The sequence below is a fragment of the Columba livia genome, chromosome 14 (genome assembly GCF_036013475.1).
Source record: "Columba livia isolate bColLiv1 breed racing homer chromosome 14, bColLiv1.pat.W.v2, whole genome shotgun sequence".
Taxonomy (NCBI): Eukaryota; Metazoa; Chordata; class Aves; order Columbiformes; family Columbidae; genus Columba; species Columba livia.
This window is the reverse complement of record NC_088615.1, coordinates 2957788-2985781: the sequence shown is the minus strand read 5'-3', so window position 1 is coordinate 2985781 and position 27994 is coordinate 2957788. Positions and strand designations below refer to the sequence as shown.

The following is a 27994-nucleotide window of genomic DNA, read 5'->3' as shown; positions in this document are numbered from 1 at the left end:
TGACAACAAATGGAGCCAGCTCTCACACACACATTTGCTCTGCTTCAGAGAGTAGAGGACTAGGGTTATATTCCTGAACACAGCTTCATCTTACCATGTGAAAGGAACAGAATCTGAGCTCCTGCAAAATTCTACAACCCTACAAAAAGCAGGCAAACTTGGCCCACAGTGGGCTGTGTATGCTTGTATGCTCCTAATGGAGAAGAGCAAATTTAGTCTCATTGACACTGCTGCTGAATTCACCTTGGTTTATAATCAGCTCATACTAAATTGCACGTTACAGTTCTCATGCACAGATGTATCAGGGCAATATCTAGGTTGCAAACACACCAGGGAAAACGCTCACCTGCTAATAACAGCAAACCAGAAGTGGGTCTGTACTGCTGGAGGTCCCAGCGCAGGCAGCAAGGCTGGCAGCAGCGCCAGCCCCTGCCCGCAAGGAGCTGCGCTTTGCGCTGCACAAGCTACGGCTGTCTTGAGATCAACTCCACCTTCAGCAGCATTTTACGGGGACCCAGCATTGCTGGAGCAGAAATGTGCCCCATTCATGGTCTTCTCCACCTTCCGTCACCCCATTTCCATCCCAGAACGCCTTTCCTGCAGAGGAAATGGAGGGAGGTGGTGAAGAAACCTCACGCTGATGTTACTTTCCCTGGCAAAAGATACACATCTGTCAGACGCCCATTGTGAGTGTGCCAGGCTGGGTAACAAAACTCAAAATGCAACTTCAGTAAGACCCTGAAATTATGTCTCTTTATTTTTTTGATAGCATGGCAAGATTCCCAGGGGGTTTCTCCTACATGAATATTAGAAGAGCAATCTCTAACCTTTTTTGTTCATAAATAGGTTGGATTTACAGAGGAAAAATTACATTCAGAGAAGGGAATGCTGGCCTACCTACAGAGCTTTATTTAATCTCCTCTTTGGGTTAACCTGGACTTTCTCTCACACTGTCCTGATTCCTCGTTTCAGAAAAGGAGGTTTGTCTGTCTGCCTTTGGCCCAAATCCTTCCCCAGCACTGAGCTCTGCAGAACTAGTAATGAGGGACATCTTGGAGCACCAAGAGTTCAAGTCTCCATCCATTGTCTTTAAGATGGACATCTGAGCCTCTCTCTATGCTGAGGGCATTAGCTGCAATTTCAGAACCTCACCAGGCAGCCTCTGCTCCCAGACATCACCCCCAAATTACTGATACAGCTTGTAATTTACTATTACAATTTTGACATCTGACTTTTCCCAAACACATGGAGCTCCTTACCTTATTCCCAAACCCAAACCACACAGAAAATGCATAAACCTAATCCCCATTCAATGCTCTGTGGCCGAGCCTATCCGGACCCAGCACTGCTGCTGGAACACTACAATTTTTCAGTTACAATGCCCAGAGTTCAGTCACTTCATTGGTAGCAATCTGTGTGTGCGGGAGAGGGGCAGTGGGAGGGTGTGAATATGTTGGTTCACCCCCCGCCTCCACAACAGTCCCCACAACAATTCCGTCTGCGTTTCAGCACGTCCAGCGCCTGCCCACAGCCACCTCGACCAGGTTTCTCTGTCTGATCATCGGCAAGGGCAAAGCTGTTAGAAACTAGACTCGGCAACTGGCTTTTTTAATTTTGTGGCCAGAGGTTGTCAGGACGAGGAAGAGAAAACTGCCAACTATGTCTCCTTCATACAGTCTGTGTCTTAACAACAATGCAGGAGCTGGAAAGCATTGCGGGAGGAAAGTAAATCTTCCCCTCTCTCCAGCCACGGCGATTGCCCCCGCCCCAAATCCTCATGATCTCAAACCCTTCTGTAAGGAAAAGCTACACACACTGTCTAAGGAAGAAATCTTGTCAAACACGCACAAGCCAACAATGCTGTAGGAAACAGGGTTTACGATATACTCTGTTTTCTTCTGCCTCTCCAAGAGCTGACCTGTTCCCAAGCTCTGGGGATGGGCAGATTATACTAGGCCTGGCACCAGGCAAGAGCACAAAGGCAGAAAGCTGGACACCACTGCTGAGGAAGGGAAAGAAAACAACGCATCTCCGCAGAGCAATAAAACAGAACACAGGATACGCCCCTCCACGGTAATTGCATTTCTGCAGACTTGATGAAAATCAGAAGCTGGGTGGACAGGGACCCAATTGAGTGTTATCAGTGAGGGAAACGCAGGCAGGACTCAAGCGCCGTGTGTTCTGCACAGCGAGCAGCAGATCGCCCGCTACGCCACCTCCTGCAGGACAGAACGACCACACGGGACCTGCAGAAATGACTTGAGCACCCATGAAACCACTTTTATGGAACAACGTGGTTTTGTCAGCCAATTGCAGCATCCATGAGCTCTTTGTGGGCAGCTGTGGCAGAGGGTAAGTTTTTCCCCGCGATATCAGAATTTCCATGGAGAAAGGTGTTGGTTTACAGCTCTTGTGATAGAGGCGACAGGAGGGGGAGTGGAGAACAGGGGCTGGGAAAGAAGGAAACCTGAAAGGCAGTGGTAGCAAATACTGAAGAAAATGACTGAGCGCTGGCATCTGTGGTAGAAAGTGTGACTCTGGAAGGATGGTCCTTTACCGATTGAAATTAAGTATCCTCATGTCCCCGGTCAAAGTAAGAGTTTCTGGGCGTTGTAATATAGGAAAACAAGACAAAAAATCATTGCTTCTTGTCATTTTGATCTAAATAACTTTCTAAGCATTTTTTTTTCCTATTTATTTCTCCTGAAATAAGCTTTCTCCCTAGGTTTACAAGTTCACTTCCCCCCACAGCCTAAGCATTTATTCCATCATGAGAACTGCATCTTCAAAAGCAGCAGCAAATAGGTGAGATTTCTCCCTTCCTGAGTTTCCTACTGACCTGAACTGTGTGAACTAGCCAAAGTTTTCCTTGAGGGCATGGATACAGAGAGAGTTCACAGATCTCATCACTTTTGTACTAGAGATCTGATGCAAGGAGAGGTCCACAGCTCTCCTCCCTGGGGGATAGGCTGCTTTATCTAAGACACCACAGTTTATTATGCTTGCCTGTGTGCTTATGATGTTGGGCAAAAATACCCAAATAGATTAGATTAAATGCTATGTTTTTCTTGTGCCACAGCTACAGATCTCAAAACTATAAAACGCTGCTTGACCGAGGCCACACAGCCAGCCAACTTGTACAAGGAACCCATGAATCCTCCTTATCTCTGCTAGCGACCTGGTTTACTCCTTCCCCACCAACTGAAACACCAGCTGCATGTCCCTTTGTGCCATGCTGAGAAATAGATCACTGCATCCACCTGCAGATGAAAGAAAAGGTGGAATGCAGGGATGTGAGCAGTGCTTCTCTAGAAACAGCAGCATCAGTGCTGCTCTCCCACCTCAGCACCATCAAAGCAGCTCCAAACAAGCTGCCATAGCTGGGGGCGGTGACAGCACTTCGGAACCAGAGGGAATGGCAGGAAGATGCGCCGGGGAAAGTCGGGTTGGACATTAGGAGAAGGTTCTTCATGCAGAGGGTGCTGGACACTGAACAGGCTCCCCAGGGAGGTGTCACGGCCCCAACCTGACAGTGTTCAAGAAGAGACTGGACAACGTCCTCAGACACACGGTGTGAGCTGTGGGGTGTCCTATGCAGGGACAGGAGTTGGACTCGATGATCCTTGTGGGTCCCTTCTAAGCTGGGACATTCTATCATTCTATTTAACTGCAGCAAGAAGCAGCTCTGGGTGCTGCGGCCAGGAGATTTGCGCTGAGGCTTTGCCCCTCCTGCACCACCGGTACTGAAGCCTCTTTAACTCACTTGTTAATTGGGAGGAATTTAAACCTGTGGCAGTCCTCAGTAAACCCTGGGCCGAATCCTCCCGAGTGCTGTGTCCTGCTGAGCGGCTGCATTTGCCCTGGAGCTTCCTGGCTCCCAGCGCTTCAGCCCTGCAGACGGCAGGAGCCCTTCCCCGACACCCAAAAAACCCAAAAATTAAAAACCCCACAACAACCACCTTCTCCTCCGCGATTTACACAGGGGACGTGGGGACAGACACCCCTTTCCCCCGGCCCGGTTGCTACGTGTTCCCCAAGCGCCGAATTCCCCCCGGGCCCCGCAGGCATCGCCTGCCCGCTGCTGCCCCCTGCTGGAGCCGCTCGGCCCCGCCCGGACCCCCCCAGCATATCCCGCCCCCCCGTGGGGAGCCAGGGCCGTGTCCCCTAAAATGTACAGAAGGAGGGGGTGCAGGCTGCCGGGGGATTTTTTTTCTAGTCAAAATAAAACGTTTATGTGCTGGTCGAGAAGCCTCCAGAGTCTCCTGCCGATGCTGTGGTGTGTGCGGCATCAGCGCCGGTGTAAAACGAATAACGCGTGACAATGAATCGCGGCGGCGCAGGGTGTTGGGACAGCCAGATTAGCGCATTCCTGTCCGGGGTTATCTCCCTATGATGCCAGCGAACGGCGGCACAAGTGGTGAGGAGAAAGGGCTGCTGGCAGCTGTCAGGCAAATGTGATTCCAGGGATGCTTCTGAGTGACCGGATGAGTTGTGGAGGTTTTATACCCAACTTCGAGATAGCCCAGACGGACTTGTGACAGTGACAAGGCAGCTGGCCACAGAGACAGCCTTCCTGCTCCAGCTGGACAGCCTCACGTGTCTCTGCAGAACATGACAGTTGCACAAGATCACAGTCATGGAATCACAGGATGGTTTGTGTTGAAGGGACCTTCCCAGCTCCCCAGTGCCACACCTGCCATGACAGGGACATCTTCACCAGCTCAGGTCGCTCAGAGCCCCGTCCAGCCTGGCCTGGGATGTCTCATCCAGCACCTCTCTGGGCAACCTGGGCACCCTCAGTGTCCAAAAATTCTTCCTCCTGTCCAGCCTGAACCTCCCCTTCTTCAGCTTAAAACTGTTACCCCTTGTCATGTAGTAACAGAAGCTTTTGTCGGTGTAAAGCTCAGCTCTGAACACGCTGCCATTTTCTCCTCTTCTCTCCTCAAAGCTGCCAGATGGGAAGGGACGGCTTATGCCTCTCCTCAGAGCTGCTGAATTTTAATCAGGTAGGGAAGGACAATGCGTTGCACACAAAACGTTGCCATTTTTTACTCATTCGGCAGTACACAAGAAGGTGAGGATGCAGCCATACAGTGCACAGGGCTGATCACATCCACATGCAGCTTGTCCTTCTGCAGGTAAGATGCAAATACCCTACTGTGTTCAAGTCTTCTTTAAAATGTGGCTACGAAGGAAATAAAACTAATATATAGAATATGTACCTTGTGGCTTACAGACATGATCAGAGCAATAAATGACAGCAATGGTCACACACAACAGAGAAAGCACCTTGAACGGAGTCCCCCGGCTCATTCATGCCGCAGGGATGGGTGTCAGGACAGGCCTTTGGTGCTGCCCTTCCTTTCGCGAGCGGTGTGAGAAACGAAACCGAGTTCCTAGTGGAAACCCAGGATGATCACACACAAATTGATTTTCTCCCCAATTTACACAACTGCTGCCCTCACTACACCACTGAAAAACACACTCAAGTCACAACCTGGCAGAAATCGTCAGAGGAATCCGAGATTCCCCCACGGGGACAGGGATCCCAGGCCCTCAAGCCGCCCGTCTGGAGGGGCCTGCGGGGCGCTGAGGTGAACCCGGGGCCTCTGCCCCAAACGCGGCACTCGCAGGGCCGAGGCCTGACTGACTCTGCTCGGGATGAGCACACGGAGCCGCACGCTGCGTGCTCAGCGTCCAGTGGCCGACCCGGCTGGTTCCGAGAGGCACCAGCACCACCCTGCCCGCCGGGGCAGCCCCTTCCCCAGCCGCCGCTGCTGGCGGGGACAGCAGGGCCCGCATGTCCCCCGGGGCGAACTACAATTCCCAAGATACATTGCGAAGGGGCTGCGCACACGCTGCCTGGAGGGCAGGCTGCCGCGGTGCACCCTGGGACTTGTAGTTCCCCGAGCCAGCCCGCTGCCCGTGGCCCATAACGGCTCCTCCTGCGGAGAACTCGCCTCCCCGTGATGCAGCGCGCCAGGGTGACGCAGAAGGCCGCGCGCCGCCGGTCGCGGGGCCGGGGGCCGCGGGCGAGCGGGGCGCAGCCGCTGGCGGGCCCCGCGCGCGGGCCGTGGGCCATGGCCGAGAGCGGCGGCTCCGGCGGGGCCGCCCCGGGCGGGGGCGGCGGAGCGGGCGGGGGAGGGGGCGCGGGTGGCGCGGCGTCCAGCTCGGGGCCCGGCGTCACCGACCCGGCCTCGCTGCCGCCCGGCGACCCGCAGCTCATCGCCATCATCGTGGAGCAGCTCAAGAGCCGCGGCCTGTTCGACGGTTTCCGCCGGGACTGCCTGGCTGACGTGGACACCAAGGTAACGCTGCCGAACGGGGCTAGAGCTGCGGGTCCCTGGAACCCGCTGCCCCAAGGGGCCCCCGCGTCCCGTCCCGTCTCCTCCCCTCACTCGGGCCGGGGTGTTTCCTGCCCCCGGTGCCACCGCCATTGTCACACCGGCTGCTCTGAGGTGGCCCTGGCTTGTAGCGACGCCCCAGGGGACAAACAGGCCAGAGAACAAGCTCAGACGTTCATTTTCCATCCCAGGCACTATTAGGAAAACTGTTTTCCATAACAACGTTGCTCTTCTTGAGCATAATTCCCACATTTCCAAAGCAAGCATTTAACCTTCCTTTCTTGAGTAGATATTCTCAGACTATTGTTCAAAACTGTTTTCTTCCTCAGCCACAACACGAAATCCTGAGCGTTTGTTGGCGATGTTGAAGTTGAGTTGTTCATAATTGCCCTGTCAAAATCAAACACAGGTGCTTTGCTTTCCCACGCTTTTCTGCTTTCTGCGAGTCCTGTTCGGGGACCTACAATTGCCGGTCTAGGTCACCCCAGCAGGTATCGCGAAACCATTCCTGAAGCTGTAAGGTTACCCTCACCCAGCAGCCATAGGGCAGAGCAGCCTTGTCAGGACAGACAGATGCTGCCTGGACAGACACCGCACCTCTGTGACCAACCCTTTCATTCAGTCATCCATGTGCATATCAAATTCTGAAATATAAATGTTGCCCGCCTCTTGTCCTTTCCTTGCACAATACCAGGATCTGGATGGTCTTATGTGTTTATATGGGGTTTTTAGTTTAATTCCTATTCATTGGAACTAAGTTTCCACTGATAAAACCCACATAATTCTTATCTTCCATGTTAATATCACAGAAGCAAATAATTAAGTTCTTTGTTACTAACAATATTACTCAGGCAGTTTCCTAGGGATTCTGTGGTGGAGAGTTTACAGACAATAAGAACCCAGCTTAAACAACTCCTGTCTGCACGGGCAGTTTGCATCTCACTAAGTAATATCACGAGCAAACAATTTTGAAGCCAATCTATCCAGCAATTTAAATTATTATAATAGCACACTGACCAGCTGCTCTTTGCAACTACCAGTTGTGTTCTTAGGTAAAACAAGCTTACCTTTATTCTCTATCCTTCCACTTTCTGAACGCAGACAACAGGACACTAGCGTGCATGACAAAAGATGTACTATGAAGGACTCTGGCAGAGAACTGGTTTGGGATATTTTAGCTGTTCAAATGGATTTTGTTGTTTCTTTTGTTTCTAGCCAGCCTATCAAAACTTGAGGCAGAAAGTAGACAACTTTGTATCGACCCACCTGGACAAACAGGAATGGAATCCAACAATGAACAAAAACCAGTTGCGAAATGGGCTACGGCAGAGCGTGATTCAGTAAGTAAGCAACAGCCTGTAAAATAATGGTAAGGCTATTTGATAAGTGATATATAACTGTCTTACCACCTAAATCAAATAAGAATTTGCAGAATTAAGTTTTTCACCAAACTTTCTGTTCTGGTCTCCTGAGTTTCGTTATAACAGTGGATGCAGTCTTAGCTCCTATTAAAATGCATACATTACTGTTTTACCTGAAATTTGTACTTTCGGGAGTTGAGCAGCATGCTGAAGTACTCACATTTGTTATCTAGCCAAGTTAGTGTTGCAATTAGCCAATACTGTGCCTGCCAGCAAAACTGTACCTGATGTACTGAGCTGAACGACCTTGATCTTTATTTTCAGAAAAACACCTACATAACTTAAAGAAAAAAATCCCAAAGATGCCAAACCTTGTTCAAGTAGACTCCGACCACTAGCAGGCAGTAATCACACAGGGCTAGGCTGGTTTCACACAGCTTTTGTACAGCTACCTAAGATATTACATTTCCAGCATGACAGGAGAGCCAGCTTAAACTATGCTGCCTAGAGATTTAGGTTTAGTATCTCTTGCTGCTGACTCACTGCAGTCTGCAGTGTGAGCTTTAGCTTGTTTGACTAAAAGTCACATATAAAAGCTTGAAGGTTGTGGGGAAGAGGGGCAGTAGCGAACTTGATAATGGCATTTATGCTTATAAGGAAAGCGATTAGAATGTCTCACACAGAGAAGAAACTGTATTTCAGAGCACTTCATAGAACCTGTAAATCACTTGTATGTTACATTAGTTCGTTAAATTTGTAATTAAAGGGAGTGTCCACTGGAAGTACAGAATTTCCCATCTTTACGTGGAGTCCTTGAGACACATTTGGCACTCAACGCTTCCTCTTATTTCGTGTTACTCTACCACTAGAACGAAGCAGACAATTGAGAAATGTTGCATCAGAGAGCCTGTAATAAGAATTCAAAGTGCTCCCTTTCCGTAGGCTGTTAGTATAAAGAACGGACACACCGTTCAAGGGAGTTTGAAGAGTCCCTATAGTTGCAAGACCGAGCGCCGAAGGTGTCCAGACACGCATGTCCCTTGCTGCAGACACACAGATGGGTGCTGTCACCTGAAGGTGCCATGATGTGCCATGACCCTGCACCCACCAGCATCCACGACCGTACAAGTATTGTGGCCGCTTTTCTGAGCGCCGGGCAACGTCTCCATTTCCTGTCCCCGCTCCTTTGCAGACATGACTTAAGCCTGCCAGACAGCCCGTGCCCCACCATCCAAGAGTCTGACACAGCCCCTGAAGTAATAAGTCTCTTCAGTTGCTAGTGTTCAGTTCCAGAAACTTTGCTGTGCGCTACATGTGCTTGTTTTTATAATTAATACCCATCTGTCTAGACTAACAGTTATAAGGAGCGAGTGACAGCAATGTTATGAGGAGGCAGACCTCTTCTCCCTCCAGTCAGCCAAAAAAAAGACTGTGCTCTCACCTGCCCTCCTCCTCAGAATAGCTTGTTTCCCTTGTTTGTGCCAAAACTTGGTTGTTTGCTTTCATGTTGGCCTCATTTCCACATAAGCCCTATTAAAGTGGCTCTTGTCCAACATGCCATTTAAGTACCTGGGAGACCAGATGTCAGTTGTTAATTTTGTAGGGCAAAGTGGGAGGGGGTGGGGGAAAATAGGTGAGTGAAACAACTCCCTGTTAAGGATCTACTGAGTGGGCTGCAGCTCTCACCATGTTAATGCTAATTGCAGTTGACAGGAGGGCTCTGGAGAATCACTGGAGGAGATTGGGGAGAAGTTTTTCAGAGGAGCTGAATGACTCCTTTGTCTTTGTTCAAGGTCAGGAATGCTGGAAGCTGGAGTGGACAGAATTATTTCTCAGGTGGTGGATCCAAAACTAAACCACATCTTCAGGCCCCAGATAGAGAGGGCGATTCATGAGTTTTTGGCTGCACAAAAGAAAGAAGAAAGTGTGCCAGCTCCTCCTCCAGAGCCTGAGAACAAGGATCCTCCTGCTCCATCTCAGGATGCCTCCTAAAGGTCTTGTATCTCTGCACTTACTACCTAACATTTTTTCATGTACCTCATCTCTGTAGTTTGTATAATGCAAGATAGAGAAGACATCATATTTTCTTCCTGGCTTGACACTTTGATCATCAGCATGTTGTCGATGTCAGACAATCATCTGAGCTGCTTCCACTTAAGCATCTCCTAAAAATACATTAGAACTGAAGACGTAGGTATGATGTAAACCAGCTATCAAGGAACACTGGACTCTGCCAGTGCTGGTTTGAATCAGGCCAAAAGGCCTTTTATTCCAGTAAAAGCATATCCGGCAGTGATTGATGTGGAAATGGCTGGATAGCTTTCAGAACAATATCAAATGGATTAAAAATATATATCCTTTACTGAAATATAGCTGAAAGTAGAGTGCTGACAAGTTATTGTGCTTTAGCATTGTAAGTTTTAGATATCTCTGGGAGTAAGTAACTGTTGATTCCAAATAGCCTGGTTTAAATAAAGCAACCTATATCTTACCAGCTGAAAGGACTGAGGGTGCCTTTGTCACAAACAAGTTTATTCTGGTTTTTGTGATTAAAATACCTCCAGGGGTCTCGGGGGATGTAATTGCTACTCTGTCTTAACAGCAATGATTGTGCACCCATCTCTGCTAAGGCCCCATATCTTAATGCCAGTTTGAATATTGGGGCCTGTGTGCACATTGCTGAGGAACCACTATCTTGATGGAAAACTTCAATCTGCAGCTTTCCTGGGGAACTCACAACCACACTGCATGAAAGGAAGTTAATTGTGAATTGTTCTATCTGCCAGGGCTTTCTGAAAGCAACATTTTTTTCTTATAATCCACTGGTGATTTATTAAAAAGGAAAAACTAACCTACAATAGCCATTGCTGGGCTTGGAATAACTAGAGCAACTAGCATGATTTTTAATGTAATAGTGGAAGTTAAAGCGCCTGTAGTATCATGCTGAGTTACGTAGTTATCTGTGACTTGCAGCCTTAATGCCTTGATAAATCTTTGCATTTGTCTGCTTCAAGTAAAGTCCATTATAACCTGCAGCTAAATGCAGCTGTTAATTAATATATTCTAATCTATTCTCTATACAAATGTATTTACTCCTCAGGAAGGTACCATTCTCTAAACTCTCTTTTTTCTTGCAGTGGGTTCCTGATATGAAGTGGCTGCAGTTGCAAAATACGTGTCCTGGGAGACTGACAGTGGATTCCTTGTTCCCTTTGGGGCAGGATTACTCTCTGCCAAAGATGATTAACCTTTTTCAGACCTGTGGGAAGGCACTGAAATCAGTGAAATTCAGATGCACCCGCGTGTGGAGGGGCAGCCAAAGCGCGAAGATATGTTTCTATTAACTGCAATACGGAGCGCAGCATGTGTTATGTATTGTCGTTAGTCACACCTTCAGGCAAGGGGGTGGGAAGAAGAAAGGGAGTTGGCTCTAGTCTGGAGGGAGCGGGGAAGTGGGTTGAGAGGATCCCAGGCTGGGCAGTGGGGAGAAAAGGAAGATGTTTTGGGGGTGGGGTAGTCTCTTGGAGACCAAGTAAGAGCCGTCAGACTTTCTTTGAAGCGTCACACACCTCTGCTGCGTTACGCAGCACTGAGCAGTCGGTGCCAAGCCAGGTGTAACTCACGGCACCGCCTGCTTTAGGAACAACATTTCCTGTTTAAAACTGGAAAGAACACTTCAGGATCAATTGTCTAGATAGTTTCTGTTGCATTGCAGGAAAACGTTTACAGTTGGCTATGACTATAGCTGATTTAACTCTTATTTCCCAGGTGACTCTGGGAAGCAAAGGGCACCAGCATAGGTGATCAGTTTGAAACTCTTTCGACTTGAAAGACTTTTCTTTCCTGTGAAATTTCTCAGGTGCCTGGTGGAAACTGTCCTATGCTTTCAGCTTGAATGCATGCAGTGTCCTCTGGATGACAGTCAAGTAGAGAATGTGATCAAATATTCTGCCAGCAAACGTCCATACCTTTTGCAATAAAAGACTTCAAAAAGCATCTCTGAGTCTTAGCTTTTTCAGAATCTTTTTCTTAAGGAAAAACTACTGTAAGGAAATCCAGGAGTCCTGATTGCAGGAACCCTAATGGAAGTGTGGCCTGACGGAGTTCAGAGATGCATCCAGGTCTCACAACAGGGGGGGTTGTTGGTAGAAGTTATCATGAAATAAAACGGATATTAGTATTCCTCTCCATATAAAAATCTGAAGTATCAAAGAATTGGACTGACCTTACCTCACATCATTTACGAGCTATAAATCCTGAGTTCAGTCTGGTGCTAGTGACGGTGAAGGAATGTTCAGCCGTGGGAAAACAATGCACTGCTGGCGATAGGCTAGAGCTATTCCATCTTTTTCCTTTCACACAGCAGTCTTTGAAGCAGCTAATAACTGCTTATGCCACTGAACAACGCTTGATGTGTGAATCTTTGTTGTTCATGGGCTACACACCTCAGCTACAGCCTTACCCAGGGACTTGATGTGTGAACAGATGCAACTCCAGGTATCCTCAGCTCCCTTTTCAAACCAGGGAATTTGTAGGGAAGATCGATGCTGCGGTTTAATCTTGCAGCTAACTTACTTTGCTTAGTAGCTCTTCTCCACAGAATTATCTGCAGAAGTGGAGATGACAGAACACCGGGTATTTTAAACCCTTCTCAAGAGACCTCTGTGAACTTCCCCACTGCGGTAAGTTTGCACTCTGCACAGCGCTGTGTAGTGCTGCTGATATATGATTCTTCCATCATTGTTTTTATCCCATTTAACGCTGTTCCTCTCAAAACGGACCCAATACAATGAAAACGCAGAACAAATGGAATGCATATATCTGTACACGCACACACCAGTAAGTTGTGATACACCGAGCAAGTTTTAAGGATTAGACGTTACAGCTAAAGTCCCACAGAATCACCTTGAAACTCATATCTTGCTGACCAGACTAAAGGTTTTAATTACGCCATTTAGTGTCAGATTGTGACTCCAGAATTAGAAGCGGACAGATTAAACTCTGAACCAATGAACCCACTTTCACAAGCCCTTTGAAGGAGGAAAAAACCCCACAAAACTTATCTAGTAGGATTGCATTGCCGTGCATCAGTCAATCACCCTGGCACTTGTGGCACTTATATACCAAGTGGCATATAAGGCAGTGCCTGAAATTCTAGCTGTTGCTTGGCTATTAAAGGAATTATCACATACCCATATGATTAAAACACAGTAAAGCAAAAGACCTCTCTGATCTTGGGGGTGAGGGGTAAGAAGAAGGAAGAGCAGGGTGCCACTGAGGGTGGCCACCCAAAAAGTCAGCCCGTTCTCCCCCGGCACTGCCTCGGCTGCTCTGATCAGTTAAGCCAGAGCACAATGAAGGGGGTTGTATGTGTTAACTTTCTCCAGCTGACCCTTCTGGCAAAAGCAGCTTGAGAAATGAGGCTGGACACTAACCACATGGCCCAGGTTTTGGTCACTGTCCTGCACACCCTAGTCTATCAGCAAGTCAGGCACTGACTCAAGTAGACTCCACCAAAAGAAGCAGAACCAAAATTGCCATTATATGTTTAGTCTCTGCCTAAACCAGCCAGTATTTTCCAGCGACAGTTCTTCCATTTGTAACCGTATCCCATCCTAGAGTTAGCACAATGACTCTGTCTGGTAGAGCTGAACCCAAACCAAGTCTCCAGATAATCCCGGAGTAGCTGCAAGCATGTTTGTTAGATCAGACCCTTGAAACTGAACACCTAAATCCAAGCGTATCTGGTGAAGGGAGGACAGCCAAATGGGAAGGAGGAATATGTTAAAAGATCTCTCGTCTCTCAGGCCTCACTCATCCATCAAGTACTCCCACATCGTGGTAATGCAGTTCCAAGTTTAAGATTTATTGCAGAATTCAGAACCAGCCCAGTTTTGAATCCTGACACCAGATGAGCGAGACACACTCACAGCCTCCAGGTCAGGCAACAAAACCCCTCTCTGGGAAAGGGGAATAATCGTGGCTGGCTGGAGGCAAGTCCAGACCGCAACCCCGAGTCCTTGGCACAGAGAAGGATCAAACTTAGGGCCCTGTCAGGACAGTGAGTCAAACCAACCCCTGCCCCAAACACTGAGCTCGTCATTGCCGCACTGGAACCAACACAGGGCTCTTGAACCTAAACCACATCCAGCTCTACTTCTCCCATTTTTAGGACAAGCGTGACCAGTTTTAATGAAACATAGACAAAAATGCCTGGAAGAGAGGGTGTTCAATATATCACCTTGATCTGGACCAGAAAAGGGGCACCAGGAGGATTAGAAATCACACCTGGGATGTTTAATGGAGTGTTTTACTCTCTTTCCACCACATCAATAGGAAGAGCAAGTGCAGCACCCACTGTCACAATGCGGCTCGGCTGCCACCTGCTTCAAGGACACCACTACTCTGGGACCGTCGGCATCACTGGGTGCCAGCCGCATTTCTAACAGCGCTTTCTTTTTCAGTGTACAGCTGCAATTGCCACTGAGCAGGATCCTGTCCTCCAGCTTTTTGCTCAACTGTAGACCAGTTTATCCAGTTCCCAGTTCAAACCCACAAGGAACTGGAGCAGTTTAAGTCTTTCACGGGTATTTTCCTGTTTATACTGTAGTAAAAATATTACTTTAAAGGGAAGTCAGCTTAATTCCTTGTGAGCAGTCAGGGCCCCCCATCTCCACAGCCACCAACGCTTCCAAGTGCAGGGACTCGCTTCTCCCTTTCCTCCCTACCAAACAACTTGTGCAGCCCAGCCATTCCCAGTCTGGCCATAAGAGGGAGATAAACCATTGCTTCATTTCTCAGTCCGAATGACTTCTTCCAAAACCTGAGCAGATCCAGGACTCCAAAGCCTTTGGTGACTCCTGAGTGAATGAACTCAGCAAGGTGTGGAACAGCTCTCACCAGGCGCTTCCATCAACTCTGACTGTGTCTAATGCAAATCGCACAGCAGATATTGTCATTTCTCAAGAGGTTAAATAGTAGGAAACAAATACCAATTAGGATTAGGGAGAGTTTGGGAAGAAAAGTGAGCAGCCAAAGTGATCAGGGATGGAAACACAAGATTTAGGATGTGAAACAGTAAATTCTGACCTTCCTTAATCTGTAATTCACCGATCTGATCCGGTGCAACAAGGTTGAGGCTAAAACGCAAGCACTAGCGCCTGCGGCCCTAAATGGTGGTGCCACGAGATTGCATCAAAACCATAGCTTCAGTTCTTGCATTTTTTGTGATTCAAGTGCCGAGCCCACATCAGTGCCAAGTCAGCCTGGGGAACATGACCGGGCAGTAACCAGCCCGGCAATAACTGCCCTCGTCTAGACACCGTCAGCAGCCACGGTGCAGAGAACCAGCGACCTCACCCCTCAGACTGGGAGCCGGCTCCACAGAAAACTCCCTCCAGCACTGGGACAAGCCCAGGGAAAGGTGCTGTAGCAAATCCCAAATCCAACCCACCTGTCCAGGTTAAAGAGCGTGAGGACCTCGCACTTGACTGATTTCATCTTGCTGGCTCTCGTTATGAGGAAATTAGTGCCTTTTGTGTTCTTGTCTTTATAGCAGATCCATGTCCACTTGTTAAAATAGCAAACCCCCAAACCACTTCAGGTCTTGGCCATACAAAGAATTCACCTAAGAACAGAAGGCCACAGTTTGCCTTGCAGAGTTGGGGCCTTCGGGAAGTCCCAGCAGCTTCACACAGTAAAATGCAGCCATTTTGGAGGGGATTTGTAACAGAAATAGAAAACCATGACATCCCTGAGTTTCATGTTGCATTGCAACTCTGCAAAAGTGAGATAAAATAATCCTGCCTCAGAGAACACTCACAAAGTTTCACATTTGCTACATGGGGGCAGCACAACTGTAGATGAAGCAAAAAAAAAAAGGAAGAAAACACACAAACCTGCAAACCAGCCATAAAACTGCCCCCACAGCACTCCCTGTGAGACACCAACACATGAATCACCCCCTTCCATCTCCTCATGTAACAGCATTCACCTCCACCAGCTCCTCCTGCCAAGACTTAGTCCTCCAGGTAAGTTATCTCCAACTTCTACCATCAAATCACAGCAAAACAAGAATTGCCTTGACCGAAATAACCAGGCTCCTGAGCTGGTCTCCAACACCAGCCTGAGCTCCACACCCTCCACTCACTTCCACAAGCAATAATGACCACGCTACAAACGCAAGACCTCACAAAAAGCATCCTACCAACACAAAGGAAAGCAAGGAAACCCAAATAAAATCCAGTTCAACCTTACCTTGCTCTGCAGAGTCATCCACCCCGCTCAGCTCTGGCACTCACTGTGCACCCCACCAGCTCAGCCCCAGCTGCAGGGGCTCTGCCAAGCAATTGAACTCACCTGCACCCAGCACACACCTGAGCTCCCAGCACAAAAGCCATGCAGCTCCACCTGCTAAAGGATAAACAGCCATCTCCAACACTACCCCAGTTTCCACTTTGTAGAATTATAGAATCATTTCAGTTGGAAGAGACCCTCAGGATCATCGAGTCCAACCATAACCTCACTGCAGCACTAAACCATGGCCCTGAGAGCCTCATCTAAATGCCTTTTAAACCCCTCCAGGGATGGTGACTCCAGCACTGCCCTGGGCAGCCTGTTCCAATGCCCCACAGCCCTTTCCAGGAAGAATTTTTCCCTAATATCCAATCTAAACCTCCCCTGGCACAACATGAGGCCATTTCCCCTTGTCCTATAACTTGCTACTTGAGAGAAGAGACCAACCCTCTCCATGCTCCAAGCTCCTTTCAGGCAGTTGCAGACAGTGATAAGGTCTCCCCTCAGCTCCTGTTCTTCAGTCTAAACAGCCCCAGTTCCCTCAGCCTCCCCTAGTAAGACTTCTTACAGGGAGCCTGGATGTAGCCAGAACCCGATGCAAAAGCCCGTCTTTCCCAAAATGGCACAGAAAAGTGGGATTTGGCAGCTGCTGGCCCCACGGGTGATACCTGGCAGTTCCAGTTCACTACTGGCTTGAGCACACAGAGTCAGCAGGTCCCCAGGTCTGACACTGTTCCCCAGGGATATCACCTGCTTCATCCAGGGATGTCATGAAGGTGCAAGGGCTGGGGGGGTGTCCAGCAGCCACCCTCAGTGGCTTGTTATGGGAACAGATTTATTTCCCCTTTTTAAACAGTGTCCCAGTGCCATCTCTCTGGGTACCAGGAGGGCACCAGGGCAGCCAGGACATCGCTCCATCTTGAACAGATTTACATCAGCCTCCTGGATCCCCATCGCTGTGGGAGCCGCTGGGGTCCAGCAGACACCCGCTCCAGCCCCAGCACGCATGGGGAGGGGGTTGCTGAGGCAACAGCGACGCCTTATTTAACCGCCAGTGAACCCAGCCCACCCTCCCCCTCACCCGCCACTGCCGACGTGCGCGACCGAGGGTGCAGCTTTTATTAGGATGGGAGTTTGCAGCCACTGCATTTATGGGACATCCCCCAACGCCTGCCCTTGCCAGCGGCCCCGGGAATGCAGGTTTGCGAGGTGGGCAGCGGGTTCCCCACCCCACAGGTTGCCCTCTGCAAAGGGCAGAGTGAATAGGGGAAGAAGAGTTTTATGAGAAAGGCAATGCTGGCATCATTCAAGACATGAGATTTTTGGTTTGTGGTGGGGTTTTTTTCGGTTTTTGGTCGGTTTTTGTTTGGTGGTGGTGGGTTGTTGGTTGGGTTGCTTTTTGTTTTGGTGGTGGTGGCTGGATGCATTTTTTTGAGATACACAAAAATCACAGTTTTTCAGACTGAAACCAAACTCCATTCTCAAGATTCTGCTATTTTGCCCTTTGGTATCACCATCACTGCGGGGCTGCTTAAGGCAAAGAGGGGCTGAGCTGGGCTTGGTCACCCCAGAGCACAGCTCTCCCAAAAGCTACAGTTCTTTTTGGGTGGAAAGTAAAACTTTTATCTGTTTAGGAGACTCACTGACTCTCAAATCCAGTTTTCTCACAAATCACGTGTTTTGGGAAGCCGGTCTCTGCAGAAAACAGGAAAAAAAAAGAAGTGGGAATAAACCCGGTGAGAGAACTCGGTGAAGAAACCTCAGCCTGATCTCTGCTGGTTGAGCCAGGTTTTTACAGGTTTTGTATCTGCTCAGGTTTTGCTGTCAGGGTTTCATGGGCAGCACAGGGGTGTCACAGTGCCTATCAAAGTCATGCTGCTCTGCAGAGCTGCCAGAAGGAAATTATAGTGGGAATTTGTGTGTGAAAACCAAGGAAGCACATGAATGGCGTTCTGCCACGTGTGGAAGAACCATCTTCATGCCGTGGCATCCTTAGGGACAAGGGCCAGCAAGTCTGCACCACCGCACTGAGCACAGTGGAGCCCACGTGGAACCCCTGATTGCTCCCTGATAAAGAGACAAATGATTTCTTGTCCAATACTGCAGACACAAGGAATTCAGGGAAGCATCCATGTGGGCATGTTTTCAATTAAATATTAGGTCCCTCTGCAGCTTGTCGATCCCCAGCAAAAAGCTATTTGAAAGAAGTGCTCACTAGCCCAAAGTCAGGGAAATCTTCCAAGACTGTAATAAAGAAACGTGGCCCTGTAGGATTTCCTGAATGGGTTAATTCCAAGTCTAAGGACAAATCTGGGGTTTGCTTTGGTTATTTGTCATCTTATTAGCTGCCTTGAAATCTGGTCTTACCAGCACAGACACAAAACCCTCCAGTCTGTCCCTCTCAGCCCGTGCCCAGATGAGAAACCTCTGCCAGCCAGAAGAACAGCTTCACTGTGGAGGTTTCAGAATCTGGAAGACGGCAGCTCTGAGAGGCAGCACAAGGACAGACGACAAATCCGCCTTTATGGGTTTGCTTCTAGCTGCGGTGAATAATTCGTAATTTTTGTAGATGTAATATATATGTCATCCCTTACCTCTGTGAGAGCTTTCTACTTGAATGCAAACGGTGACATCAAAGGGATATTAATGAAACTGGACTGAAGTGAAGGCAGAGCTCAGATACCAGCCTGCAGGACATCGAGTCACTGGGAGTTGATCAATGGAGAAGACTCCCAGTCAAACCAGCAGTTCAGACTTGTGCAAGCGTTAACCCAGGGCAATGTGAGACACCATCCAAGAGAAATAAAGGCATGGAAATAACGTTCTTTGCAACTGGAAAAGGGTTCCAAAAGAAACAACTTCACAAGATACTGGCTCGTGATAGTAATTAGATCTCTTTTGCTGAAAAGCAGTTAAGTGATATACAGTAAAGAATTGGGCAGAAACCCAAGACTTCAATCAGAAATAACTGGAGAGCCTTCTACCAGTTTCAGTGAAGGGAAAAGAACCTGAAAGGGCAGAGATACCTTTAAATGGGATCCTTCAGATAGAGGTCTGAGGAATATGAGGAGGAGGAGACTGAGAAGGAGAAGGTTGAAACTGCCCATGCTGCAGCAGCACCTCACCTGGGACCCATCTGTTCACACCCAGCGCTCGTCTCACTCTTCAAAATAGCACGTTAATATTAATACTGCTGGCACCACATCGTCCTCAAGATCTGGATTTTATTCGTACAAAAATCAGAGGCAAGCATGAGTGACAATAAAGTTTCAGAAGGTCTTAAAAAGTTCTAGGAATTCTGAGCATTTTATTAGGTGAACTAGCAACTCTGCAGTAAAAATAGCTTTAGGTTGCGCTGTTCAATCTTACTTTTCCACAGTGCTTTGAGCTTTCAAGATGTTAAAGAGTTCAGCCTGCAATGCGCTTTGGGCTGCAGGCAGGGAACAAGTTTGTAAAACATTATGTGCCACCTCTGCAGAATATGGGAGCCCTTCCCATCAGCCACACTCTGTCATTTCTAGCAGAAGATGGTAATAAGCATAAAATAAGAATAAAATCTAACTAATGGGCCTTTAAACAATCAGAAAGCAAATTATGACAGCAATTATGACAGCTCCGTGCTTGGCAACACCTTCACCTTTCCCAGATGTCAGAGGATAAGCTATTTTTACTGAAAAAAGATGATAGAACCCAGGGCTTATTTGGACATCTGCGGCAGAAATTGATTTAAAGTGACTTAAGCTTTGTGAATACAGCTTGGAGGCAACTCACTGGGCTTTGTTTTTCGGGAGGAGGGGACAGGCCACTTCACATTCTGCATTCAGGGTCAGTCTCTTCACTGGAATGCCTGTCAGTCACATTTAAATATGTGTAATATTTACTTTCTTCACTCTCTTGACCAAGACATTTAATAGGTTTTAAGTTTAGACTCTGACATTTCACAAGATGAAAGTGGCGCTTCCTCCTTTCGGGCACAACAGGGCTCCTTTTTTTAATCTTCATGCTTTTGTTTCTTGCTGCATATAGATCAAACTATTCCCCAAATGTCCACATTATATTTCCCTCTCCCCCTTTCACCCCAGCCAAGCCATAGTTCCATCTACCACCACCACTGTCCTTCCACTTGCAGCTGGTGACCACACCAGGGCTGGTCTAAGTCCAGCTCAGGTTTATTCATGCGTCAGCTCCATCATTCCCGCCCAGCCCCGTGTTTGTCCGTGGCCGAAACCTCCGTTCTCCCTGAGCATCTGTCGATCGCGCCGAGTCCGTCAGGGCAGGAGCACTTGAGCCATTGTAAGATTGAGTTTCATCACGCAGCCTTGGGTTATGTGACCCGGAATATTTGACCTGATGTCAGAGGGGGCCTTGGGCTATTGAGATATCTCCCCGGAACACCCTGCCCTCATTCTACTAAAGGAATCTGATCCAGCAACAGGAAGGAGTGAGAATTTTCAGCTGTCTCCATCCCCTGTGAAACAGTCCATGCTACATATGCCTAATGTAAGGTGTCCCTTATTCACTTTCTTTCTCCACTTTTCCTCTCTAGGTACTAATCCTGCACTAATTTCTACTAACAGCCACACAAGATACTGCAATAAATGAAGTTCCTGCAAAAACAATGTATTTTTCCTTTTCCGTAGCATCTTTTGTAGCCAACACCCCACGTGGACTCCAGACTTACAAGAGGCTCAACAACCAAAAACCCAGCTCTCCACAGAAACCAAGCCTGGCCAAAGGTGTGCGGCATTTTGCAGGATCGGACCGCACTTGTGGGGTTTGCTTCATCCTTCAGGGAAACTTGGACACCTCTGGAAAAAGAGGAGGGCAGATGTTTAGCAAAAATAAACCATAACACATGTAAAACTGTTCCATCAGGTTGGTACCTCAGCTGTACATCCCACCAGAAAAGCGGGTTCTCCCACAGGTAGGGTCAGCCTATAGACACCCCTAAGCAGCCCTGAGACCTGCTCACTTCAGCAACTGAAGGCTCCGTCTCCCTTATCTTTGTGTTTTCTAATTCTGCTTATTACAAAAGGCAAAGTCCAGAACTCCACTGGCTTTAGGAGAGGCGATGAACCTTTTGTGTATGAAAAAGCCTTTCGAGTTTATTTTCTCACCATCTGCTGTTTTCAAGCAGGGGATTATTTTTAAGGACCAAAGGGTCTTGAAAATAAAGGTATCTGGGTATGGAATTATTACTGCTATTATTTAAACATCATCACAGGAAAGAAAAAAAGGCTACCCTTTTCAGGCTTTAGTGACTCAGAGGGAAAAAGCCTTCTCAAAGTTTTTGCAGGGGCCAAAATAAGCCTGGCTTCTGCAAGCAGCCACCTTGAATGGGCTTTTGCCCCTAAGTGATACACATTGCACGGACACCTGGTCTGTGTCCACTGTGCAGGGCCACGTCTTGGTCGAAGTAGCAGCAACCGAGGTGATGCGGACGATCCAAACGTTCTCATGTTACTGATGGAAAAGTAGTTTTTCGGCCTTCACAATATTGTGGCTGAGAGTATCTGCGAGCAATTGTTTGATCTGGCGCATTTGTCCACATGGCATCTAGAAATTGTGCTTCCTTAGGCTAGAAGCATACGAAAACAAAGCACAGCCTCAACACTGAGGATGGAGTCGGGATCTCCTCTGTTCTGACTCCAACTGGGATGCCACGCTTGACTTGGACTAAAACTTTTAACCTCTCTGCATCCAATACCCCAACTTATAAAAGCAGCGACAACCTTCTCCCAAAATCAGTTTTGTGAGAACTAAAGTTGGAGGAACATTCTGAACATTAAATCCAGCCCTAACACATACCCAAAAATGCCACAGTTGCTTCAAACTGAATGGCATAATGTAGATAAGTACAGCCACAGAGTCATTTGGAAAGTCCAGACAATGAGCACATCAATCAAGGTTGCTTCCTGAGGCAGACATCTAAATAAATGCTAATGAAGTCATTTCTACAACACCCCCAGCCAATGGGGGCTGCAGTCCTTAAAAGTAATAACAGCAGCGAGAACAGACTGTCCGTTAAAAGACAAAATAGAACACTGAAATGCCAAAAAGGAAAGCAACAGTTTGTGCATTTCAGAGCTCTGAGAAACATTGTACCTTTGAGCTAGGCTTTTGTTTAAGTCAGGGCTTTCTTTTCTTTCAGCTCTCCCTTATTTCACTGCCTGCTTTATCATTTGTGCTTTCCGCTCACCGCATCCCCAGATGCCACCAGAACAGGCCTAAACGAAGTCCACTGGCATCAAAAGGCTCCTGTTGACTTTAATGGACATTTAACTAACCCTCTATAAATCACGGGAAGTCAGTGATTAAAAAGACAGCCCCTCCTGAATAGTGGAGAGACTAACACAGCGCCCCTGAAATTTAGTTCCTATATTAACGCCAACGCTGCATGCTTGGGGGCAAATCTGCGTCTGCTTTATCTCATGACCTCCATGCTGAGCGTATTTCAAAGAGAAGGATAAATAGTTTCTCTTCAAGACAGGGGAGAACTTCCATAATAACGCCCCTATTTGGGGAATTATGTCAGTTTTGCTGTATTTTCTGAAAGTCGAGAGCCTCACATGCCAACCAGCTGATCCCCAGATCCTGACGTGGACCATGTTCTGTGCAAGAGGGGGTGTCTGGAAGCTGGTGGATGACTTCAGGCAACCGATGGTAGAGGTTCCTCTGAGGTCCGTGGCACACGCTCTGAATCCTGGACCTACTTCATTAACACAAATAACTAATTGACCAGCAGCAGCCCCAGTGTGCTCTGGGGGCCACCAGTGTCGGGACAGTTCTGGGACTGAGGTGGCCCCAATCTCCAGTTTTTTGCAAGCTCTGCAACATGTGGTGGGTACTAGAAGACCCCAAGTCTGACTGGAATTTTCAGCATTAATTTGGTCCTTAAAACAGATGACAATATTTCCTGGGGTTTTCACTACCCTTTTATGCTTCCCAGACGTCTTTGGTTGCAAAGAGCAAAGGGGGAAAGCCAGGTTCTGGCACCAGGGTCAGACTCTGGGATGAATCAGTGAAGTTCCCATCAGGGAAGGAGAGCCAAAGCCTGGTGCAAACGGACCAGGACCACCCTCCAAAGTCTTCTCTTCTAGAAAGTATTTCTGCTAGCTATAAAATTTGCAAGATGCCCCACATATATTTGTCTACCTTCTTCCAAAACATTACATTTTGACCGTAGCTGAGGGTGCCTTTTTAAAGATATTATTAACCCAGTCATATTCTCCTATGAGATCCAGCAGATACAGCACACTTGACATTTGCCCAAGCAAAAGACACATCCTAAAAGCAGCACCAGCTCTCCCCAGTAACCACTTTTATACCTTGCTCATGCCAGTTCTTGGCCCTATAACTCTGAAGAGCCTCAGTTTATGCCTCAGGCCAGTTTTGGCCTTCTCTGTGCTGACACTTTTGCCAAGTTTCACCACTGGCATGTTCCTGTGCTACGAGCAGGTCCTCTGCTCAGCGAGGTCTCCTGATGCTCCCAAGGTCCCTCCCTGCCCTCGCTCTGTCCTGCGCCGCATCTGAGCATCCCGAAGCGCCTCCCTGTTCCCAGCACAGCCGTACCTCTAGATGGCCGTCCAGCACGGCAGCGGGAGCCGGCCCAGACACCGACAGGGATGTAAGAGATTAGGCCAGTATTAGATTTCAGTCTTCCAGACATACATATGAAGTGTCTTCTTCCGCTTTAATTACTCTCCTCTTTTTTTTTCTCCAAGGGCTGTGTCCAGACTGTGACCAACACAGTCCTGCACATATTGAATTCAGCGGCTTAGAAAGAAGCTGCATTCACAGCTGAGGTCCGTGGGCAGAGCTGCGCAGCCGCCTCTTTCATGGCATCCACGAGTGGAGCCCACAGCTAGTTTTCCTTGGTACCAGATTTCATGCCTGCATCTTCAGCCAAAAAGCTGCAGAGCAAGTTCACACTCTCATTCCTAGGAGTCCTCATGCTTTCTAAGTAGTGCTGACCACCAGAACTGTGACTTTTATGCTAGGATGATTTTCTATTTATTTCTTTTTTTACAGTATTTCCTGCTCACGCAGTTTGATTTTATCTTATCCTACCACGCCTCCTTCCTCAGCACCCTTCGCAGTGCCTCCCCCACTTCGGTATTGGCTGGAAATTTAGTTATTGTGCTGCTCACCCATCTCTTCTGCATCACTCATAGAGATGGCAAACAAAATTAGGTCTAATGTTTTAGAACTAAAACATGAAGAAAACCAGCCTCCTGATATCTTTCCCCTGGCTGGGGGGAAGCACAGGTTCATCAGCCACGGCTATCAATTTAACCTCTATTTTTTCTGCCAGCCTTTCTGTGCTGCAGAAAGGAAGCGACCACATCAGGAAAGGCTTTCGTACATTGAGGCTGAATTCCTCCCTCAGCTGTACAAAAGCAGCTTTATTGCCTAAGGATTCAGGTGATAAACCTAGGAGGGAGAATTTGTTTCAGGTGCTGCCTATGTGATAGCCTCCAAACCCTCACTTACCCAACCAACGCTATTTGTTCTGCTGTGTAATCAAGGCAAACAATATGGAAATGTGCAGCGGCGAGCCCTCCCCAGAGGGGATCTCTAAAAGCTCAGCTATCTTTAACATCATTATGACTAGGATTTGGGAACAGCAAATATTCTGATGACTTTCTGCACCAGCTCCTGTGCTCCACACAGACGCTGCTGCTTCCATCCAGTGCTCAGCTCTTCTGGGTGAGCGCCTGCAGAGCACAGCTGGCTTCACCCCTTTCCTTCCAAGGCTGCAACTCTGCAGCGTTCAAGAAACACAATACAAGGGACTTCTCTTGCAACTTTTCTTGGTATTTTTCACAGCAGGTGTAAAATGGGCCCAGCTTCTCTGGAAGTCCATGCAAGCTCAGCCCAGCTCTGGATAATACAGCCTAGCTCTGCAAAAGGATGGCACATCCCTCATTTCAGGAGCACTGCGGAGCCTCAGATGAAGAATACATGCTGTACTTTCCCAGTGCCAAGGGAAAGTGGTTTCATCGAGATCATCGGATAAAGAGAAATGCTGGGAAACACCTCTGAGCAGAGTCTTTCTGTCTCAGCCTCGCCATCCTGATGTCTGTTCTGCACAAACACAGCTCAAGCAAGCGGCAGCGCAAGGTGCTGTGCAACGGGCTCCGATGTTTGTGTACCTTTGGCAAATTTTAAATTGGGAGCAGCTGCTAGCAAACTAGCAGGGATGTTTTATAGCTTGCTGACAATGCCAGATTCTGCAGATATTACAGTCTGTACTCAGTGGCATCTCTGGAGTATTTGGTTTTTACAAGCGTTTCCCAACACACCGCCAGGAATGCACAAGAACCGCTCACATTTACGCCATCGGGAACCAGGGATGGTTTGTCCCCTCGCACAGTTGGCCCGGACACGCTCCCTGTGCTGCAACCAGCCCGTCAGCAAGAGCTCGGGGGGGAAGAGCCGGTGTCCGTCCTCACCGGGGCTTTTATGGTTGGTTCAGGACACCAGCCATGCATCTGTTATCAGACCTGCTACTCCCTCACTTGAGAAGCTATTTGTCTCATCAAGGCACAGTTTGCTTGTTTAGAGGAGGAGATTATAATATTTATTTCCCAGCAGAGATGGGAAGCCTCATCAATCATTATTTAAGCAACTGCAGGTTTTTGTTTGGGTGAGGCTAAATAAGTGTAAAATTATAGAGGGGATTAAGACAGATTAAGGGGTGCCTGTTAGTCAGAAATGACTCCTGGTGGGCTGGGAATTCTTCCAAGAGGGTAAACTTGACTTGCAACACCACAACGTGAGTATCTTCTGCTACTGTATCACCCCCTGTGCTTGGAGTCAGCAGCTCCAGCAGTGGCTTAGAAATCTGCTGCCCAACCTGCTGTCTGCAGGTCCGCACGGGCTGGCAGCTTCAGCAACCACTCTGGGCTGCCTCTGGGAGTGACAGCTGGCTGGTCCCTGCTCCTGGCTCAAGCGTTTCACCCAGAACAAAGCGGAGATGTGCCTCAAGCCCTGCTCGCTATCTGGTCTGGCACCACCACGAGCTATCACTTTCAGCAGCTTCACTGCCCACAGGTCCTTATCGTGGATCCACCACCTCCAGGACAGCATGCGATTTTTTCAGCAAAAGTTATCACCATCCCAAAAAAACCCACATCACATCCCTTCCCTGGGTGCTGTCACAACAGCATGGCTACATCCCCTCAAAGGGATAGTGTGCAAGTGCCTAAGTATACTTTATCAACACACGTTTTCATTCTCTGTCACTTGAACTCATCTTGAAGGGTTTGGACAGGGGTCTCAGGACTGTTCTTTCCGTTAGGAACTGGATAATGTCACCTTTTACCCATCACAAAGCCCCAATATCTTATTTCTTGCACCTCACATGTCTCAAGAGTGGCAGCAAATCAGAAAGTGCAAAGACTACGCACACCGCCAAGAAATAATATTGCTTAAAAAAATAATCCCAGCATTTATTTCCTTTCCCTCAGTTTGCTTGAAAATTGTGCAACAGACGACTATTTAAGACCAGATAACATATAAACTACAGTTTCAAATTGCAAGACAGCCTGGATTAGCTCTGGATTTGATGTTAGAAAGGAGACTTTGCTTGTTTTTTGAAAGAACAGGAAAAAATATTATGCTATGGAATATTTTAGAAGTCCTGGGCCTTCTGGTTATGTAACAACCAAATTTTCTCTTGAGTCATTATACCCTTCTCTTGTGAAGTTCTCATTTGTTTTCACACATATGACATATTAGCTTCCTACACCAGTGGGTAGGAAGATCGTACCTGCTTTATAATCCTTTATAATGCTGCTTCTCCTTCCCTCAAATAATTTCTTCCAAAAAAAAAACCTTTCAGGTAATCAGAGTCTGCCCACGGAACTAAAGAGAATTGCTGTCTCCTGACAATGATGTATTGCCTGTATTTTAGGAACGCTAAAAAAGTCACGGAGTATATTTACTGAACTGATCTCTACCTGGAATTCTCCCTTTGGTACTGCAAAGGCACACAGTGCCTGTGGTGAAGAAAAACCCAACGATGTGAAGTGAGATTCAGAATAAAGGGCAATTTTTTTTTTCCAGTTTTTAGGAAGCACTGATTTATGACACTCCCATCCAAAACCTTTGCCCATGGAAAAGCTGTTTGCCCTCAGGATGGGGTTCAGAACCTGGGGTGGGTACAGCACACTCCATGTGAAAGAGGAACCGCAGAGCGTGGGAACTGCCAGTGAGAGAAGCAAAGAGCAGGAGAAGATCCCAGGATCAGCAGCAGTCATGGGTATCTGCCCTCTCCCTCTCCTTGTCTCTGCTGTTCTTGAATAAAAACATAAGGCTTTATTTGTAGTGTTGTTTTGTGGTTCGTTTGGGGTTTTTTTTCAGTCAGCCTTAGAAAGAAACAGGTTAGCGCTTGGTTCTTGGGAGGCAGAGATGACTCCAGCTCAGCTGCTCTGAATGGCCACAAACTCACACAGAGGCTCGTGATGCCTTCAGGTCTCCTCCTCCTCCCCTCAGTCGCTCAACACTGCACAGTCACTGTCCTTGGTGTACCGCAGGCTGGTGCTCAGGATATAATTAGTTGTGCCTTTTTCAATCTTAACACTTAAAATGTAATCCTCGAATGCCCTCAATGCAATCACCATATTTCTGTCCAGAATTAGGGAATTGGGACAGGAGTGGTGGGATGGGCATGAGGATGGGGCAGAGTTGTCCATGCTCCCTCATGGTCCCCGAGAGAAGCTCTTCTCCACAGGCCACCTCTCAGAAGCACACTGGTCTGAAACAGTTGGAGCAACCCAGAAGCTGGATGCTGCCCTGTGGTTCTCCCTTTCTGAGCTGAACAGCAGCCATAGTGTGATCGACCCCATCCAAAAGCAGGGTAAAACAAAGCGCCTCCTTGCTCCGTTACAAGACAATCTGCTGGCAGGGAAGCAAAACCTCATCTTGCAGGTGGGCATTCAGCAGTGTCTGGAGCCGTTTCAGCTCCCTACAACAATGTCCTGAGGCTCT

General features: G+C 47.9%; 1 protein-coding gene and 1 long non-coding RNA gene across 2 annotated transcripts; both read left to right on the top strand.

The window, feature by feature from the left end:
* Window positions 1–1773: 1773 nt before the first annotated feature.
* On the top strand, window positions 1774–4917 carry LOC110359593 (uncharacterized). The gene is made up of 3 exons (XR_002414881.2): window positions 1774–2352; window positions 2714–2805; window positions 3080–4917. It is a non-coding gene; the product is annotated as an uncharacterized LOC110359593 (long non-coding RNA).
* Window positions 4918–6026: 1109 nt separating this feature from the next.
* Window positions 6027–11701, top strand: BOD1 (biorientation of chromosomes in cell division 1). The gene is made up of 4 exons (XM_065029537.1): window positions 6027–6308; window positions 7560–7684; window positions 9499–9699; window positions 10843–11701. Exons 1-3 carry the CDS (start codon window positions 6081–6083, stop codon window positions 9695–9697), a joined length of 552 nt encoding a protein of 183 aa, XP_064885609.1. The 5' UTR covers window positions 6027–6080; the 3' UTR covers window positions 9698–9699; window positions 10843–11701.
* Window positions 11702–27994: the final 16293 nt, after the last annotated feature.